We start from the raw sequence: 16,973 nt of genomic DNA on the forward strand, positions 1-16,973 counted from the left end.
ATGTTGTTCACCACTGTTCAAAATGATATCAGTAAAATAATCTCCCACAAAAATAAAACACAAATATCTCTATCTTTCTGCAGATATGTAGAATTCAAATTATTCAGCTCATTAAATCCACCCCACAAATAGAAATATTTCTTTCTCCTGCACTGCACAGCTTGGGGACATGGTGGACTCATGGACCTGTGAGGGAGCAGCTATATCCACTACACCAACATGCTGTCCAGGAATTGTTTTATCAAAACAACATATAAGAAGATCAGATAACCTTAAATACTGTGAGATCTGTGAAAATAATATTATTATGTCTTAAAAATTTGATTTTTTTTGCTCCATTGTTTTTTAGTTCTATACCAACATTCTAGGATGTACTGTAATAAAAATAAAGTGCTAATGTTTTATTAAGCTACATAACCCACATTCAAAGCTCAGTCGTGTAATATTTTGAACACAGCGAGTGACGGGAAACACCAATTAAATATTTCTGGTTTGCTCTTGTTAATTCACATTATTTGATGTACTTAATACCAGCCATGTTTTTCATCACAGGAAACCAACCTTATAAATTTGCAAAAATAACTTGGCCTACTGGCAGACAACATTTCAATCGAATGATGATGTAGAAAGGATTTTCCAGCCAAATAACTTTGTGTAGTAAAACTGATTTTGAAATGTTCACCTTCTATTACATAATTGTTTGGATTAACTATATGAATTTTGCTTGAAATCAAATCTCTGTTAAATGTATAGTCCAAGTTGAAGTAATGAGGATAGTTTAAAATGAAAGACACACTTCAATTTAAGATGGCTAATATCAGGGTAACGTTCTATTTTTTAACACCAGAGGTCAGGGTTGTACAGCTGAAATATCAACAATTTGAGTAACAGAACTTAGAAAGACATATAAGTAGGGAAAATGCATATAACTACATTTCCAGAGCTATATTTTTTTCCATAATGGAATCATTCCTGGCATATCTGCATCCTGTAGCTTTCATCTATTAAAATAACAAAACATTCAGCGATTTATGTGAAAAGGGAGTGAGTTAAGAAGGTTGTACTAGTAGTATCCAATGTGCTAAAGCAGAATTAACCCATACTTTTTTCCATCTATCATATTCACAGGAGTGGAAGTCCATCCTAACAGCATCAAATACACAGGACCCATCTTTGTATTGAATGTCAGTTCATTGTCAGATACACCCACCCAAACTTATATAGGGCCACTTTAAATCTGTCGATCAACCTAATGCAACATATTTGGTGTGTGGAAGAAAACCTGGAGTGCAGGTAGAATTTGCAAACTCCAAAAAGAGAGTAGGCAGGGATTCAAAAACCAGGATTCTGGAGCTGTGAGACCGCAGCTTTGACCACTGTGTCCCTATTTTTACCCAGAAACTCCTTCATTATTGTTAGTGTTACCAGGTTTTGGTTTTTAAAACTTTCTAAGAGCATTTTTTTACTCTCTGTACTCTTATGAGAAGCATAAAATATAACAGTAAACCAAAATTCTAAATACATGTGTATTGACTTTTACTCAAAGTCTTGTAATGGATGCATAAATTAGAAAGCAGGCCAGACAGGAGACAATATGGTGATCGTACAGCTTGGGCTGATAGTTATATCCATCACAAATGTTGAAAACATTTTAAAGAGTCCCTTTATTTAAAAATCATTTTATATGTCTTCATTTTCCTAATATAATGTACAGTACTATTTTCTTTCCTTGCACTTAGATATACTTAAAAACACACTCTTTTCTTTTCATCATGTGCCCTTATTTTTGCAGACGGACTGAAGAAGGATGCTTCTGCTCTGCCAGTTTAGGACTACAAAATGACAAGACAGGACCTGTAAAAGAAGGAAGGAATCAAGTAAAGTTATTTATTTCAAATTACTTTAAATTATTTATTTCACATTACCTTACAACAGATTCAGCTTATGAGTTGACTGCTCTTTAGTCATTTATGTTACTATTTATTGTTTAGGTATACTGTATACGTGTAAGACACAGAAATAACCAGAGATAAATACACTATATTTCACTTGTAATCTTCATTTACTTTTCATAATTCTGGTAAACTCCAGAAATGTGTTTTTTAATGCTTCCCCTCATTTAGTTGTTCTTGTTATTTGGTTCTGCAAAATTGGTACCATATTGACAAACAAAAAGAGGTCCTTATTTGTGTTTTGTGGACATGGACACATAATGCATGAGATGTGGATGCACTAGCAGTGGGAGCATGTGTCACTCCAAGGATATGCTGTGCTTAGGATTACTTTATATATAGTATTAAAAATGTACTGTTGAAGCTGGAGGATAATTCAGTCAGGAAGATTCTCACATTTCCTCCTTGATAGATTTAATGATGAGCACTTTAGTTTAATTATGGGTTGGACTGCTCCAAAGCAAAAAGAGAGTTTCATATTTTTGAGGCTGAAAAGAATTTGTTCATGTCTGTAATGGTCTATTAGAGAGGAACTATCCTCGCTGGTAAAGGCAAGACCTGCACAAAAGAACCTGCATAGCCAAGGCTTAGAAGGTAGTCTTAAGTAATACAAGAGTTGATGCTGATTAATTTATTTTTCAAATCCATCTGTTCCAATGTAAGGTCACGGATACCTGCAGCCTGTGCAAATAGCAATGAGCTAAAGGTAGAATTTAAACTTTGACAAGTGCCAGTTCATCACAGGGAACACTCACCAAGCCAGATTAAAATCAGCAATTACTATACTGTACCTAATGTCAGGTCTTTGAGAATAAAACTGGAGTAATAAATAAAATAATAATAAAACTGAGGAAAAGCAAATTCAGACATGTAAAGAAGGTGCTAACTCCTTATGCCCATGAACCCAGAATGAATTCCTTCCACCAGTCAACCCCTTGTCCATGTTTCTCCTCAAGGCCAAGTTTAGCAGCTCTTCAATGCCATAATCTATGACCACTTACATGTTCACTTCCAATTCCTTTGGAAGCATTTCCAGGTCAGGAGCTGTCTTTATTGAGTACCAGACTAGATCTCTCTCTATTGACTTCAGGTATCCCTACAGCCCTTGCCATTATATCAGTCTTAAATGTTCAGGACACCATATTGTCCTCCTATTATTGATGTAGAGCCATTGGTACCTCTTAGTGCTTCACTCTCATCCTACACCAAAAGAACTAAATTATAGTCCTGGGGCCTCATGCATAACGCCGTGCGTAGAACTCACACTAAAACATGACGCATAGCCAAAGGTGGAAATGTCCGTACGCACAAAAAAATTCAGATGCACAAAACCATGTGTAAGCCAGCTTACACACACTTCAGCTCCATAAATCCTGGTCAGCATGAAAAGTAACGTCACATGCACATGCCTGCCGGCCCACCCCAACTTCTCCCAGAATTTTGCATATTTTAATATGCAAATCAATAAAAATATCACCATCCCTGTTCAGTGTTTGGTTAAAAGACAATGGCAAAAGCATGTGAAAAACAGAATTTCAGCAAATGCAAAGTGGAGGCAAGGAAAAACATACTATTTGTTGGCTTAAGCAGTTGTATAAACAATAAAAGGAAGCTAATCGAGTGATACAGAGTGGCGGAGACATTCAAAAGTTCAAGTTCAGAAAGTTGCACAGTGCTTGAAATAAAAAAGAAGTGGTCAGATATCAAAGTCACCGTGAAAAGACGAGTCGTACTCCAACATTTGATTGTCATACGGAAGCATATTATAGTACAGAGAAAAGAAAAAAAAAAGGGGCACAGTGAAAAAAGGTTAAAATGCCCACTTTAAACTCACAGTTTATTTTCTCATTAAAGTAGAACTTTGTAAACTGTAATCAATATTAAATTTACTAAATTCAACCAATTGCCACACAATAAACTTTTTAATCAATGTAAAACCATCTCTAAGTTCTTCAAAACTTTTAAGGAACATCGAAATGTCTTTGTAGTACATGTTTAATTATTCCATCCATCTATCCATCCAGAGAAGCTCCAGTCCCAGCAAGCATACAGCACGAGGTAGGAACAATCCCTGGATGAGGCGCCATTTCATCGCTACTGCTGCACCACCGTGCCAACACATTTAATTATTAACAGTGTACATTATTTACATGTAGTTAAAAATTTATCTGTGTAATGTAATATACATACTTTAAAGCATTCCATCTTAAAAATGATATCAACAGCTCCAAGAAGATAGCTCTTGGAAATCTAAATCGACTTAGAAGCCAGCCATCGTCATCTGTAAATTCGAGGCTGTCTTCTATTGAATTGAATTCCTTTATTGGTACAATGAGATTCGATATGTAGATCCTCCATAAACTTATTTTCCTACAAAATGCTAAAATAACAATAATAATAATAATGTGATAAAAACTATGAAAAATATACAATATGAAAGCATAAGTACAATATACATGTACATATAGTGCAGATTGTGCAAATGCTTCATAAAGTGACTCAGGTTGTTCAGTATTACAGTTGTAGTGCAAGTTTACAATGAGGTAATTGTAATTATAAGTACAAACAGTTCTACCGGGAGCACTTGATGGACTGATTGAGTGTGTTTATAGCTCTTGGGATGAAACTGTTTCTGAACCTCGAGGTTCATGCAAGAAAGATTCTGAAGTGTTTGCCAAATTAGAGAAGTTCAAATATTCTGTGCACATGGCTGAGGCAGCAAGTGGTGCACTTAGAGTAACAACGCTATGGTATATGGAATAGTTTGGCCATTCCATGAACCATTATATTGTTACAGGATGATTACAATCGTGCCCTAAATTTATAAATGATATACGGTTAATTACAGTATATTTGATAAAGCCGTGTCAGGGCTGTGAATCTAAAAAAGAATGGGGAACCACACAGGAACAGTAGCACTGCTTTGATGCTGGGTGCTGCCAGTTTGTAAAACCGAGTTGAAACTTGCATATGCACAGGTTAAGGCTGGTGTAAGAATGTGAGTGGCTTTACGCCAAGTTTAGTTTTTATACATCTCAAAGTAAGCGTGGAAACAATCATAATCAATATTTTTGTACATATGCAATGTTTATACATGAGGCCCCTTGTCCTTATAATTTTAAATTTTTTTTGGTAAAATAACATCATAACAAATTATGTACATAAACAAAGCTTAGAAAACACAGACAATAATATTATTTTATTGGTAAATAAAAATGTATTTACAATACCTGCATTTGTCCTGGTAGCTCGATTAAAGTACAGTCTGCAATGTCTATATTATCAGTCTTCTTGCACTGGGTTCTTCCTACTTCAGCATTAAAAATATATTCTATGCCATTCATAATCTGAAACATTTATTTGACAGTAGATATGAAGTTATTGTCCCATATGTTTTTCTTTTACTTTTCCCCTAACAACCATCTTATAATAGCAATATTTTACAATAGTAAAAGTAGTAATATTGTGCTTTTTTTGTAATATACACATTTAAAGTACATTTGTTATATATTTTGGCATTACTATATCCAACAAGCATAATCCAACTTTGGATCTCTGTGGTTCTAAGTATAGGGTATATTTTTTAATTTTACAATTGCAATAATTTCCTTGATATGCAGATAATTGTATATTTTTTAAAATACAAAAATGTTTTCCATGTGTTCCATTGCAGAAGAATGTCTGTAACGTAGTATAAATATTTAATGCTTTGTGTTATGAAGTTTTTTTAATCTATCCTTCCTTCCATGCATCAGTGTTCTAAACCCAGCAGGACCGGGCATAAGGCTGAAACCATCTTTGCACAGGACACCACTTTATCACAGTGCAGAATGGTACACACAATAAGCTAAATAACAGTAACCAAATAACCTAACAGACATACAGTATATTTAGGATGTATCTTCTTAGAATCCAGAGACTTCCTGCAAAAATCCATACAGGTACTGATCCTTAAATTAACCTTTGTTTCTGTTTATTATGGCACCAAGGAGTAGTAACCTGTTATACATTGGCTAAATATGCAAGGAAGAATTTTACTGTATTCTGTACACTCTACTGCTGCTATACTGTAATCCCATAAAAATATTTCATTTTTTGCCTTATTTCCAAACAATGAAACCGTTTTAGTATCTCACCCCCTAGTAGATGGCACTGTTGTGCAAAAAATATTTTTGAAACTGTCTCTGTGCTTGGTACTGCTAGCCTATTTCTGGGTTTCTGGGGTGGGCACTTGGAGCTTGGAGTGTTGTAGACCTACCTTTGTTTATATGTGCATGAGTATCTGAACTTCTTTGTAATCAACTGATTGCTTTTCTGAATACCATTTTTTGAATTAACCTGGGGTTATTATGATTATTATTTCACTGTAATGCCTTTATATGGAATATGCTAGATGCAATTGGCCATGAGTGTTGGTCAATTTTTGCTTTGGCTGATTGTCATTGCAAAACACAGTGTTACAGTAAACTGTATTCATATGAACTGAAACAAACAATTAGTAAGAATAATGGAAACTTTGGGTACAAATATAATTTCACATTGTAGTACATCTTGTAAAAATGGTAGCTTCAGTCAGATCTGAAAATAACGCATTGATCTATAATCCTGTACCATTACAAAATCTTGGAGGGTTCAGATCAAAAACACTATAAACTGAATCTTGGTTTATTTTAACTTAATTTATTTGGTGCATACAATGAATTGAAAATTTTAATAGGAGTACATAACCCAGGCACAGGGGATGCACCAGCCAGTGTTTCTTCATGCCGGTCCCAAGCCCGGATAAATGGGGAGGTTTGCGTGAGTAAGGGCATCCGGTATAAAATTTTGCCAAATCAATGTCAGCTCAAGTTGGAAGGTTGGGAGACAAAGTCAGAGAGGCGAGATTGCGTTGGTTTGGACATGTGCAGAGGAGAGATGCTGGGTATATTGTAACAGAACATGATGATGAGGACAGAATGATATGGAAGAAGATGATCCGCTGTGGCAACCCCTAATGGGAGCAGCCAAAAGAAGAAGAAGAATAGGGGTGCATGATTATGACAAAATGAATAACTGACAATTATTTACTTTGTTATTATAATTGTGATTATTAATTTCAATTAACAATACGATTCAAATGCACCTTCTTTTGCCAGCTGCATATCTTTACTCACAGTACAGTACAAACATCATTGTGCAGAGAACCGCTTAAAAATGATTATGAAATTGTTAAATGGTGGAGTAGTTGAAAACAAAAATGTAATGTTTGACCATGTTTCTTTTTTATTTGTTACAACAGAGATACATCTTACTTAAAAATATGTTAATCACTGTAAATTACTGATAAACAAAACTTTACAAAATAAAATTTAACTATAGCACAAACAATCCTCCTTATTTCTGAAATTTAATGTTTCTTCTGAAAAACCAGATATCACTACCACTTACAATTCAAAAATGTAAAATGTGGGAAAATGTTAAACATGGGAATGCTAATATGGGACTCTAATGTATTAATGTGTATATAAAATGTGTCTATATTGAATGTGTATATAAAAATTAAAGTACATGATAAAGTCTAAGTAACAGTAACATAGGATTAAGAAGTTTATGTAGACAATCTGATAGTTTTGGTTAACCAATATACAAAAGCATTAATTGTAACAATATAAATATGTAAAGCTTATCAAGTATTTAGATAGTAACACACTATTACATGCTGCTACCAGACTCAGTCCTTGAGCAGTGGCTTCCATGATCTTGAGGAAAGTATTATAATGAAAGACACATTCATTTAAAGAAGCAGCTTTGCAAGCATCTTTTTTTCATTGCATATTCCTCATCAGTGTAATGAACCATTATATTCAAGCATGAATCCATAGTTCTGCTCAGTCACAAATTGGTTGTGGTTGCATAAAGTCGAAATGACCTTTCTTAGCAGATATTTAGTGCCCTAGATGTACCATGCTTCCAAAATATCTTTTTAACTAAACAGAAAAACAGTGTTTTTGTTGATGAATGATATACGTACTTGTAAATACAGACATGAAAGACAAACATTTTGTGTGGAACACAGAAGACTATCAGCAAGCCTTAGTTTAAATATAAAATTCAATTAAAGCTATGAGTGCTGTATACAACAGGGTGTATATAGTGGGATCCCTGAATTTTTCAAACATCATAATAAAAATAAAAAGCATCTGCAGGAGACATAATGTAGAAACATTGGATATCTGTTCTTTTTATGCATTCATATTTAGTTTACATTATATACTAGTGAAATATTATAGTCCTGTGCTACACAAATGAGAGCATGACATGTCTGCTGGTGAATATGACTAATGTACTTGCATTGTGTTGGGCTACATTCACATGTATTAACACAGGAGTCTCTTTAAAAGTGATCAGACATGCTTTAATCATTGAGTACAAATTAAACATCATAGTCTGATGTGTGGCAAATTTGGCACATATGCCCCCACCCATTCACATATAAAGCACTAAAATAATGATAGATAGATAGATAGATAGATAGATAGATAGATAGATAGATAGATTACATGGTCTGAACACGCACTGGAATGAGTAAAAAGAAAGAAAATGAAAAAAAAAAATAAAACTTCTGACTTGGCAGTTATAGTCACAGTGAGGCACCTTTCATTCTCTCCTTCGCTACTACCTCCTGAGGGTCCCATGACTGAACCTGCTCATTAATTAGTTAGTTGAGTCGGTGGGCCTGTCTTGAAGTGATGTTGCCAGCCCAGCTCTCCACAATGTAGAAAATCACATTGGCCATCACAACATTATCGAATATGTGAAGGATCTCTTACCCACAGTTAAGGAACACAGTCTCCTAAGAAAAAAGAACATGCTCTGCCTTTTCTTATATATTTGTACTTCCCCTGCAGTACAAGACCAGTCCAACCTGTCTTTGATGTAGTCCACCAGGTACAGTACGTGTAGGAGTGCACCACCTCTACTGTACATTCATTTCCCGAACAGTGACTTGCTTAGAGGCTGTTTGGTGCAACGAAAATCAATAACCAGTTCCTTGGTTTCACTAATGTTAAGTTGGAGACAATTTTTTCTATATCCACCTGACTTCTATACATATATATCTCATCCCTTTTATGGATACACCCCATAAGTACAGAATCATCTGTGAATTCTGCAAGTGGTGAAACCTGATATTATAGTTATATGTGCTGTTCACACCCACATCACTTACTCATCTACCTGCATATCTCTAAGCATACCCCTTAACAGGGATGGCTGGATGGTACTGAAGGCACTGGAGAAATACAAAAAAACATAATCCTCATAGTGCTGTCAGCTTTGTCAAGGGGAGAATATTCCTTGTGGAGCAGATACATAAATTGTCCTCCTCTCCAAGCTTTGTCTAATCGGCAAACTGCAGTGGGTCCAGGTGGTCTACTCACTCCAGGACCAGCCTCTAAAAGGTCTTCATGATGTGAGAAGTAAGTGCCACTGGACTGGAATCATTAGGTAATTTGGCTCCTGCCTTCTTTGGAAAGAGGACAAATGCAAGATGTTTTCCACAGCAGCAGCACTTTATGGAACTTTAGGGAGAAACTGAAAAGGTGACAGAGGGTACCACAAAGTTGGCCATCACTGTCCTTAAGAACTCAAGGACTTACTCTATATGGCCTGTGGCTTTTTCTGTGTATAGCTTCCTCAGTTGTAGCCTCACTTGGTCTTCAGTTATGGATAGCCCATACTGATGGGTGGATTTGTCACTGCCCATTCCAGTTGAAGTGGAAGGAGTTGTTTATGTAGTATGGATGGTTTAGGGGTACTGGGCATTGGAGGAATGTGGCAGTATGAAGAAATATCTATTAAAATATTGGCTGAGGACTTTAGGTTTGTCCACATCCCATTCTAGTACCTGAGCCTGGATTGCCAAGCCCCGTCCTTTCCAGACATCTTTCATGCTATTCTGATTGAGTTTTCTATTTCAACCTTGTAAACTTCCTTTCCTTCATACAGCTTTTTCTTTAGTATTTGCTGCACATTCTCTACAGGCTATTTGTAACCAGATTCGAAAACTTTCTTTTTCTCATTCCGGAGACTTTTTAGGTGCTTAGTAATCCAGGGATTTTTGTTTGGAAAGAAACACACTGTCTTTGAGGGTACCACAGTGTTGTTGCAAAAGGCAATATAGTCTGTGATGCAGTGACTGAGTCCTTCAATATCATCCCCTTGTGACTTATACATCATTTCTTAGTCTGTCATTTGGAAGCAGTTATTCAGAGCCGTTTCTGCTTTCAGGCACCACTTCTTTACTATCTTGGTGGTAACATGATGCCATCTAATAACAGAATTGTAGCTGGGAACAGCATGACTCAGATTATGGTCAAATCTGCCCAAAGGTACCAGAAGTTTACACTTGAAGGCATCTTTAACATTTAAATAGAGTGGGTCTAGCTGGTTAGTTCCTCGAGTGGAAGAGACACAAACTGGCAGAAGTTTTTCATTGTTCCTTCCACAGACACATGTTTGAAGTCACCACATACAGCATTATAAATGCAAAGTCAGAATGACTTGTCATTAAAGTGTTGGTGAGAGAGTGAATCATTTCCTTTGCTTTTGTCCCCATTTGCAGAGGGAGGAGTCTAAACATTAATAGGGATGATGTAACTTATCTCCCTGGGCAAGTAACATTGGAGAATTCTGGCAGCCATAATGTCACTGTCTGAATTACAAACTGCGATATGCTCCCTTTTACACCATTCCTTATTCAAGCAGATGTCCCAGTCTCCCTCCTGTTTATTCCCACAACACATTGAGTCTCTGTCTGCTCAAATAAGATGAAATCCATCTGATTTAAAATAGTGTCAGGTATGTCAGGTTTAAGCTAGCTCTCTGAAAAAACAAAATGCCACTGTACTTGTGTGCACCATGCCCCTCTAAGCAGACATTTCATCCATCTTATTTGACTGCGATCGACAATTGCCTAATGGATGGCAGACCAGTTCTGTATCCTTTTCATCTTTTTTTTAATATCCGTGCCAGCTTATCAATCTCTCTGTCTTCGGACAAACAGTTCATGTCGTATAGTTATATTGAGCTGCTTAGGCACTCACAATCAAAACACCGGTAACTTATTATGGGAGTTTTTAATACACCCCACTTTTATTTTCTCCAGGTGTTGCAAACATAAGGTAGCCTTTGAATCTTGTTTGTAGCCTTTCCCAAGTCTTGTCCGAAAGGCAGTTGAGAGAAGCAGGTACCTTGGGTTTGCACCGAGTGCAGATCATTATCCGTTTAAAACCCATTTATCCGATTTCAAGTGGCGTAGTGAGAGGCATAACATACTTAATAAAGCAGTGAACATTGTTCAATTAATCTATGCAGAACAACAAGGTATTTTCACAGTGTTCTCATGGTCAGCAAATGTATGAGTTTTTGTTTTCTATTTTTAATGCATGTGGAGTGCAAATCTGGCTGGAGTAGTGACTTCATTGATGTGTGAAGCAGATCAGGTAGCAACCTAAATGTGAGATGGAATATGTGCACAGTACACATGCATGAAAGTTCTGCGTAATGCTGCCTTACAGATCTGTAATGAAATGCTCGCCTTGCAAAGCATAATGGGGCAGTGGGGTAAAAAATATTCATCTTTGCCAGCCACATGGCAAATTTCCAGGGAAATATTCAACAAGCAAGATCACTGAAAAACACAGTATACTTGCTGCAAAAAACGCTATAGCAGAGGTACTACCTCAGTACCATACTGGAACAGTGTGAGGTTTTTTTTTTTTTTTTTTTTTATAACAGTGGCTGGAGTGCCAGTCCTGCCACCAACCCCCAAGTTTTCCCTGTAAGTTGAAGGACCCACTTGCAGGGCTGGATGCAGGTTAAGAACCTTGCTCAAGGGCCTGATGGAGTAGAGTCACTTCTGGCATTTATGGGGTTTGGACCAGCAACCTTCGGAATTACAGAAAGAAGAAGGCCCTGTGTTTGTCTTCAGAGAAGATTTGTAAATATTCAAACAGAATTTTTTTACAGCTGTTTACATATATATATATATATATATATATATATATATATATATATATATATATATATATACACACAGGGTAGTCCAGATCTAATTATGCAGATCCAGATGCAGATCGTTGATTTATGCAGGGATGTTTCCAGTTCAGTGCGAAGACGATTCTTCATGTCGTCAGTTTGCGCACTCCTCGATGGTCTGGGATTTTTCAGGTGATTTTCCATGTAATAAACTTAATAAGTTATAGCGTAATGAACATTGCATAATTAGATCTGGACCACCTTATATATATATATATATATATATATATATATATATATATATATATATATATATATATATATATATAAATATATATATATATATAGTGGCGAGCGGGTGGGGGCAGTACCCAGCCGGGATGCCTGGAAGAACCGGCAGAGGGATGGAGGCGGTGAAGAAAGGCTGGACAGTAGAGAGGCCCGGACTGAGGGTGTGTGGTGCAGGGGCACTGGGTTGTGCATGGGACTTGTAAATAGTGTACATAATGAATAAAGTGTGTTTGGCATTTGAACCATCGATGTCTGCCTGTCTGTATCGAGGCTGGCTCCCACTATATATATATATTATTTTTCTGATAGTCCTTACATTGGAATGTTAAGGAACAACTGGTATATCTTAATGAGTTTGTCTGATAATAAAAAATATTTAGAGAAACAATTCTCAACTTAAAAATAACTATAAAACAAGGTATGACAGGTATTACTCAAAATGGTCAAGAAATAACACTGAATAGCACACTGCATTTCAAATATAGTATGTATGTTGATGTATTTTTAAACTGTTTCCTGTAAACTGTAGATGAATAAAAAATACTTGAAATTTGACCCAAGATTAAAAAGAAAGCATGAAAGACACTTTCAGTAGTTTATCCTTCTTCCCCTTTAAAATATTTGTACTTTTACCCTAGATATGAGGGAAAATGGAATGTGTTATGCTGGTATTCTTTTGTTGGCAACATTTTGATACTTAATAGCATGGTGAGCTCTGTTGTAATATAAATAGTTATAACACTGATTTTGAATAAAATTCTTCCAGCCATTAATCTAAAAATATTTAAATTATCACTGGATTATGATATAAGCAACAATTTGTTATGAGATATTTGAAATCACCTGAAAACATAATAGCTCTTCATGTTACACACATGTATTAACATTTTTAGAATACCTGACTTTTAGCCCAACATACATGTTGTAAGACGCAGCAGCCCACACATCGTACTATGTATTTTTGAGTTTTTTGTCTGCTTTTTCCGTTATGGGTTTTCTGGGAGGCAAACCATATCATTGCAGCACTGGACAATCAATGAGCACCAGCCTCACGGGCATATTTACAGTATGTACTCAAGGTGGGCCAAAGTAGAATTAACAGTTATACTAAAATGATTATTTTTGTAATTTAACACAAATCTAGAGTAGCTTGGACAATCACACACATTTGCATGTAGACTTCACACAACATCGTAATGTGAAATAAATATAATGAATAATAAGTATTTCATTGAGATTAGTGCTTTAATAGACTATGTTTGTGTTTAGCTACACATAGAGAGGTATTTTAGCTTTTACTGGGAATGTTAGCTGCTATGTGATTTGTAAGACAAGGCCATTTTCAAAACTAAGCCTCCAGTAAAATAATACAGGTATAATACGAGACAGAGTTGAAGGGCATGTACAACATGTTTTATATAACCAAGAATTTGTCAGTGTACTTTGGTTACAAAGAAGATAAAGACAAAGGAAAATATGGGACAAGTATATTATTTTTAACTTTTATAAACAATATTTTAATAAGATGATAATACGAGCATCCACCATACGCTGTTGCTTGTTGGAAGTGTTATAATGTAAGACTACAATTTAAAAAATTACACCCAGCATCTAGGTATACTTTCTTTGAACCAAGCCACTTGTTATAACTGAAGAGCCAATAATTTGTCAATAGACAAAAAATGTGCCACATTCCTGTAGTACCAGAATCTCTTGTACTAATGATGATGTTATATATGTTATGTCTGTGGATGCTTGTATGTGCAAAGACCAACATTAAACATCAGGTCAAGTGCTGTTTTTCCCTAACATCTGTGTGTGTATTTTGTTCCTTACCACTTATTTTGAGGAGTGTGTGTGTTTGTGTGCTTATAACTGGGAACAAAGAGAGGACATACCTTCAGGAAAAAATACAAAAATACGGGTATCTCTTTAGATACGAGATTGAATTTGAATCCATATGTTAAAGGACAGAAACATTTACATTTGTTGAAGTGTACACAGTGTAACTAAGGCGCGATATAGGCGCCTGACCCGACACAGAGGCACGTATAAAAAGTACAAATACTTTTATTTGTCTTCGGCTGTGGGACACGTCTTCCCCATGCCACATAGCCCAAACACAGTCCCCAAAACACAAGCACAAAACAGTTCTCTTCCTTCCTTTACCACCACTCCTCCTCAAGCTTCGTCACCTTCCTCCCAACTCTGGCTCCTCGAATGGTGATGGCTGGGCCCTTTTATAGACCACCCGGAAGCGTTCCAGGTGATTAACTATCTGGTCCTAAGTGCACCTCCTGGGTGGGGCTGAAGACTCGTCCAGCCGGGCTGTGGGAAAGCAGACAGCCCCCCCTAGCGGCTACCCCAGGCCCCAACCAAGCTGTGGAGGACTCCATCTCCCATGGAGCCCTGCAGGTGGTTGGGGAATCACCGTCGGCCAGGGAGGCTGCCACCAAGCGTCCCGGGGGAGGTATTGAACTGCCCATGGTGGCTCCCCCGGGAACATAAGCAGCATGGGACCCGGCTGTCCTTCACAACAGTTATTTCATTAAATTAAAATGCTGAACATTATGAATTAGTGAATTTCAGAATATTTGTGGTTATTTTTTAGATTTATCATAAATGAATAATCATTAGTAGGAGGCAGAATAACAGGAGTAATCCTAAAAATGTGTTTGTGTGTGTGGGGGGGGATGGATGTGTGGCGTTTGTGTGTATATGTAGGTGAACCCTGTAATAGAATAACATTGTTTTCATGACAGGGTCAACTTAGTCCTGCCTGTTGCTACCAGCATATCTTCCAGCAACCCATATTCAACTTACCTATCTTGAAATTGAATAAACAGATTCATAAAACATTTAGTTAGCTAGTGATTAATAACTAGGAGAAGAAATATAGACTGGATGTTGAGTTGCCTAAACCGGCTTACCTCACCACACAGCATGGAAAGTAATCAAGTAGATACTGTAGTTGTGATGAGAAAGAGAAGTATTAATATTTAATGAAAATTATTCAATGAACATTTCTCTAACAAAATTCATTCTACCACTGCAAATCTTATTGTGAAAAATATTTAAAGAATGTGGAAGATTAAATAGCCACAGTAGTTATTTTTAAGAGCCTAAAAAAGAACAAACACAATTTAGAAGTCATTTGCAATGTTTTGTTGTTTTACATTCCACCTAACTTTATGCACTATCATTTAATGCAGGTGTTATTAAGTGCACCTTCTGTACATTCATTTGGGGTCTCCCTTGGGTTTTTTTTATATTTTCATATAACATCATAGATGACTAAAAACATCTGTGTAGTTACAGAATATTCATTTGGATGTTACTGAATAGTTAATCAACCAGCTTTGTGACAAATTAATAGCTACAGTAAATTTCTCCAGGTGACCAGCTGAGCTTTTATGCTGTACCTGCATGATAAACAATTTGGTATTTACCTGTATCATCTGTGACTGGTACGAAAGAACCTTGAAAAGATAGTCTTCCTTGTTCATAAAATTAAAGGATTCCAATGCATAGTTGAGAGAATTAACAATCTCATTGCTGCTCTGAGTATCCCGTTTTTGAAAGTTGATAGGTCCAGAAGACACAGTCACTATCACAAAACAGAGAAGATAAAAGGACCTACAGAAGGCCATTGCCAGGCTTCTACCGCATTAAATTAGTTGTGTGTGAAGAAAGAGCAATATGGTGCCATTTATATAGTCATTAATCACTGCTGCCTATCAGTTATGTATATTTACATTGCTGATTTCCTTTCTTTGAAAAATTGACAAAGGTCCAGTGCTTGCAACATGAAACTTTATTTTCTTCTTGTTTCTGCATTATAAATCTGAATAGACTTAGCCTTTTAGGTGGTATCTACAACCAGTCTAAGCAAACAATTTTATATGTACACTTTAAATATTTGCTTTTCATTTGGTACTTTCTATGATGATTGTGCATGTTATTTTCAAATATTGATAACAAACGTTGCAAGGGACAAAAAAGTGAAATGGCAATTCATGTATAGTGGATTACCAACAGCACTTTGTGAAACTGAGTCTGTGTATTCTACTACAAAGCAATGTAATCTGATTTGACTTCTTTGTAAAAATGGAACTCCTGGCCATTTTTGTACATATTTATTTAAAGGTCTGCTTGACAATAACCATAATTACTGGTTTAGCCATGCATTTCTTGTACAGAAGAAACAAAATAGGACCTAACCCTGACCCATGGAACACCACACTAGACTTCACCCCAGGATAAAGCTACCTTAACAACAAATATTTATTATTTTTTAATTTATTGTCAGATACAACAAAGTGCTGTACAATACCTTTTATACAAGATTGTTCTGGTTAAGCTGACAGAGAGAGTTTTAGTTCTCTTCATGAATGTCTCTATGTACTGGATGTCAATCTGCTGTGTAATTCAGTCCTGATGAGTATCTCCATTATTACCCCAGAAGTAATAAGACCAGTTTTTGCTCTCTTTTTAACATTTACATTGTAGATGTTTAGAGTAAAAATGTGCTAACATTAACATTGTAGATGGCTAGACTAAAAATGTGCTTGGAAGAAAAGGAAATATCAATCTCTCTGTACTCAATTTATTTAAGGGTGGTAGTGAGTGAAGCAGCATACAGTATCTGCAGAATGATACAGAGGGTTGAATCGGTGTCTCATGACTACTCAAAAATTATTTTTGCCAATT

At 36.1% G+C, this 16,973-nt stretch overlaps 1 protein-coding gene and 1 long non-coding RNA gene across 2 annotated transcripts in view; one reads left to right on the forward strand and one right to left on the reverse strand.

Annotated features, from left to right (window-relative positions):
* The window catches only part of LOC120526120, a 31,447-nt gene extending 29,577 nt beyond the window's left edge, over positions 1-1,870 (forward strand). Inside the window, exon 4 of the long non-coding RNA XR_005633079.1 lies at positions 1,793-1,870. This is a non-coding gene — a long non-coding RNA (uncharacterized LOC120526120). The remainder of the gene's footprint in view (positions 1-1,792) is intronic.
* Positions 1,213-15,926, reverse strand: LOC120526118 (cystatin-like). The gene is made up of 3 exons (XM_039749053.1): positions 15,713-15,926; positions 5,183-5,299; positions 1,213-1,854 (listed from the first exon to the last, which is right to left on the reverse strand). Exons 1-3 carry the CDS (start codon positions 15,911-15,913, stop codon positions 1,771-1,773), a joined length of 402 nt encoding a protein of 133 aa, XP_039604987.1. The 5' UTR covers positions 15,914-15,926; the 3' UTR covers positions 1,213-1,770.
* Positions 15,927-16,973: the final 1,047 nt, after the last annotated feature.

Source organism: Polypterus senegalus, chromosome 3, assembly GCF_016835505.1.
Source record: "Polypterus senegalus isolate Bchr_013 chromosome 3, ASM1683550v1, whole genome shotgun sequence".
Classification (NCBI taxonomy): domain Eukaryota; kingdom Metazoa; phylum Chordata; class Cladistia; order Polypteriformes; family Polypteridae; genus Polypterus; species Polypterus senegalus.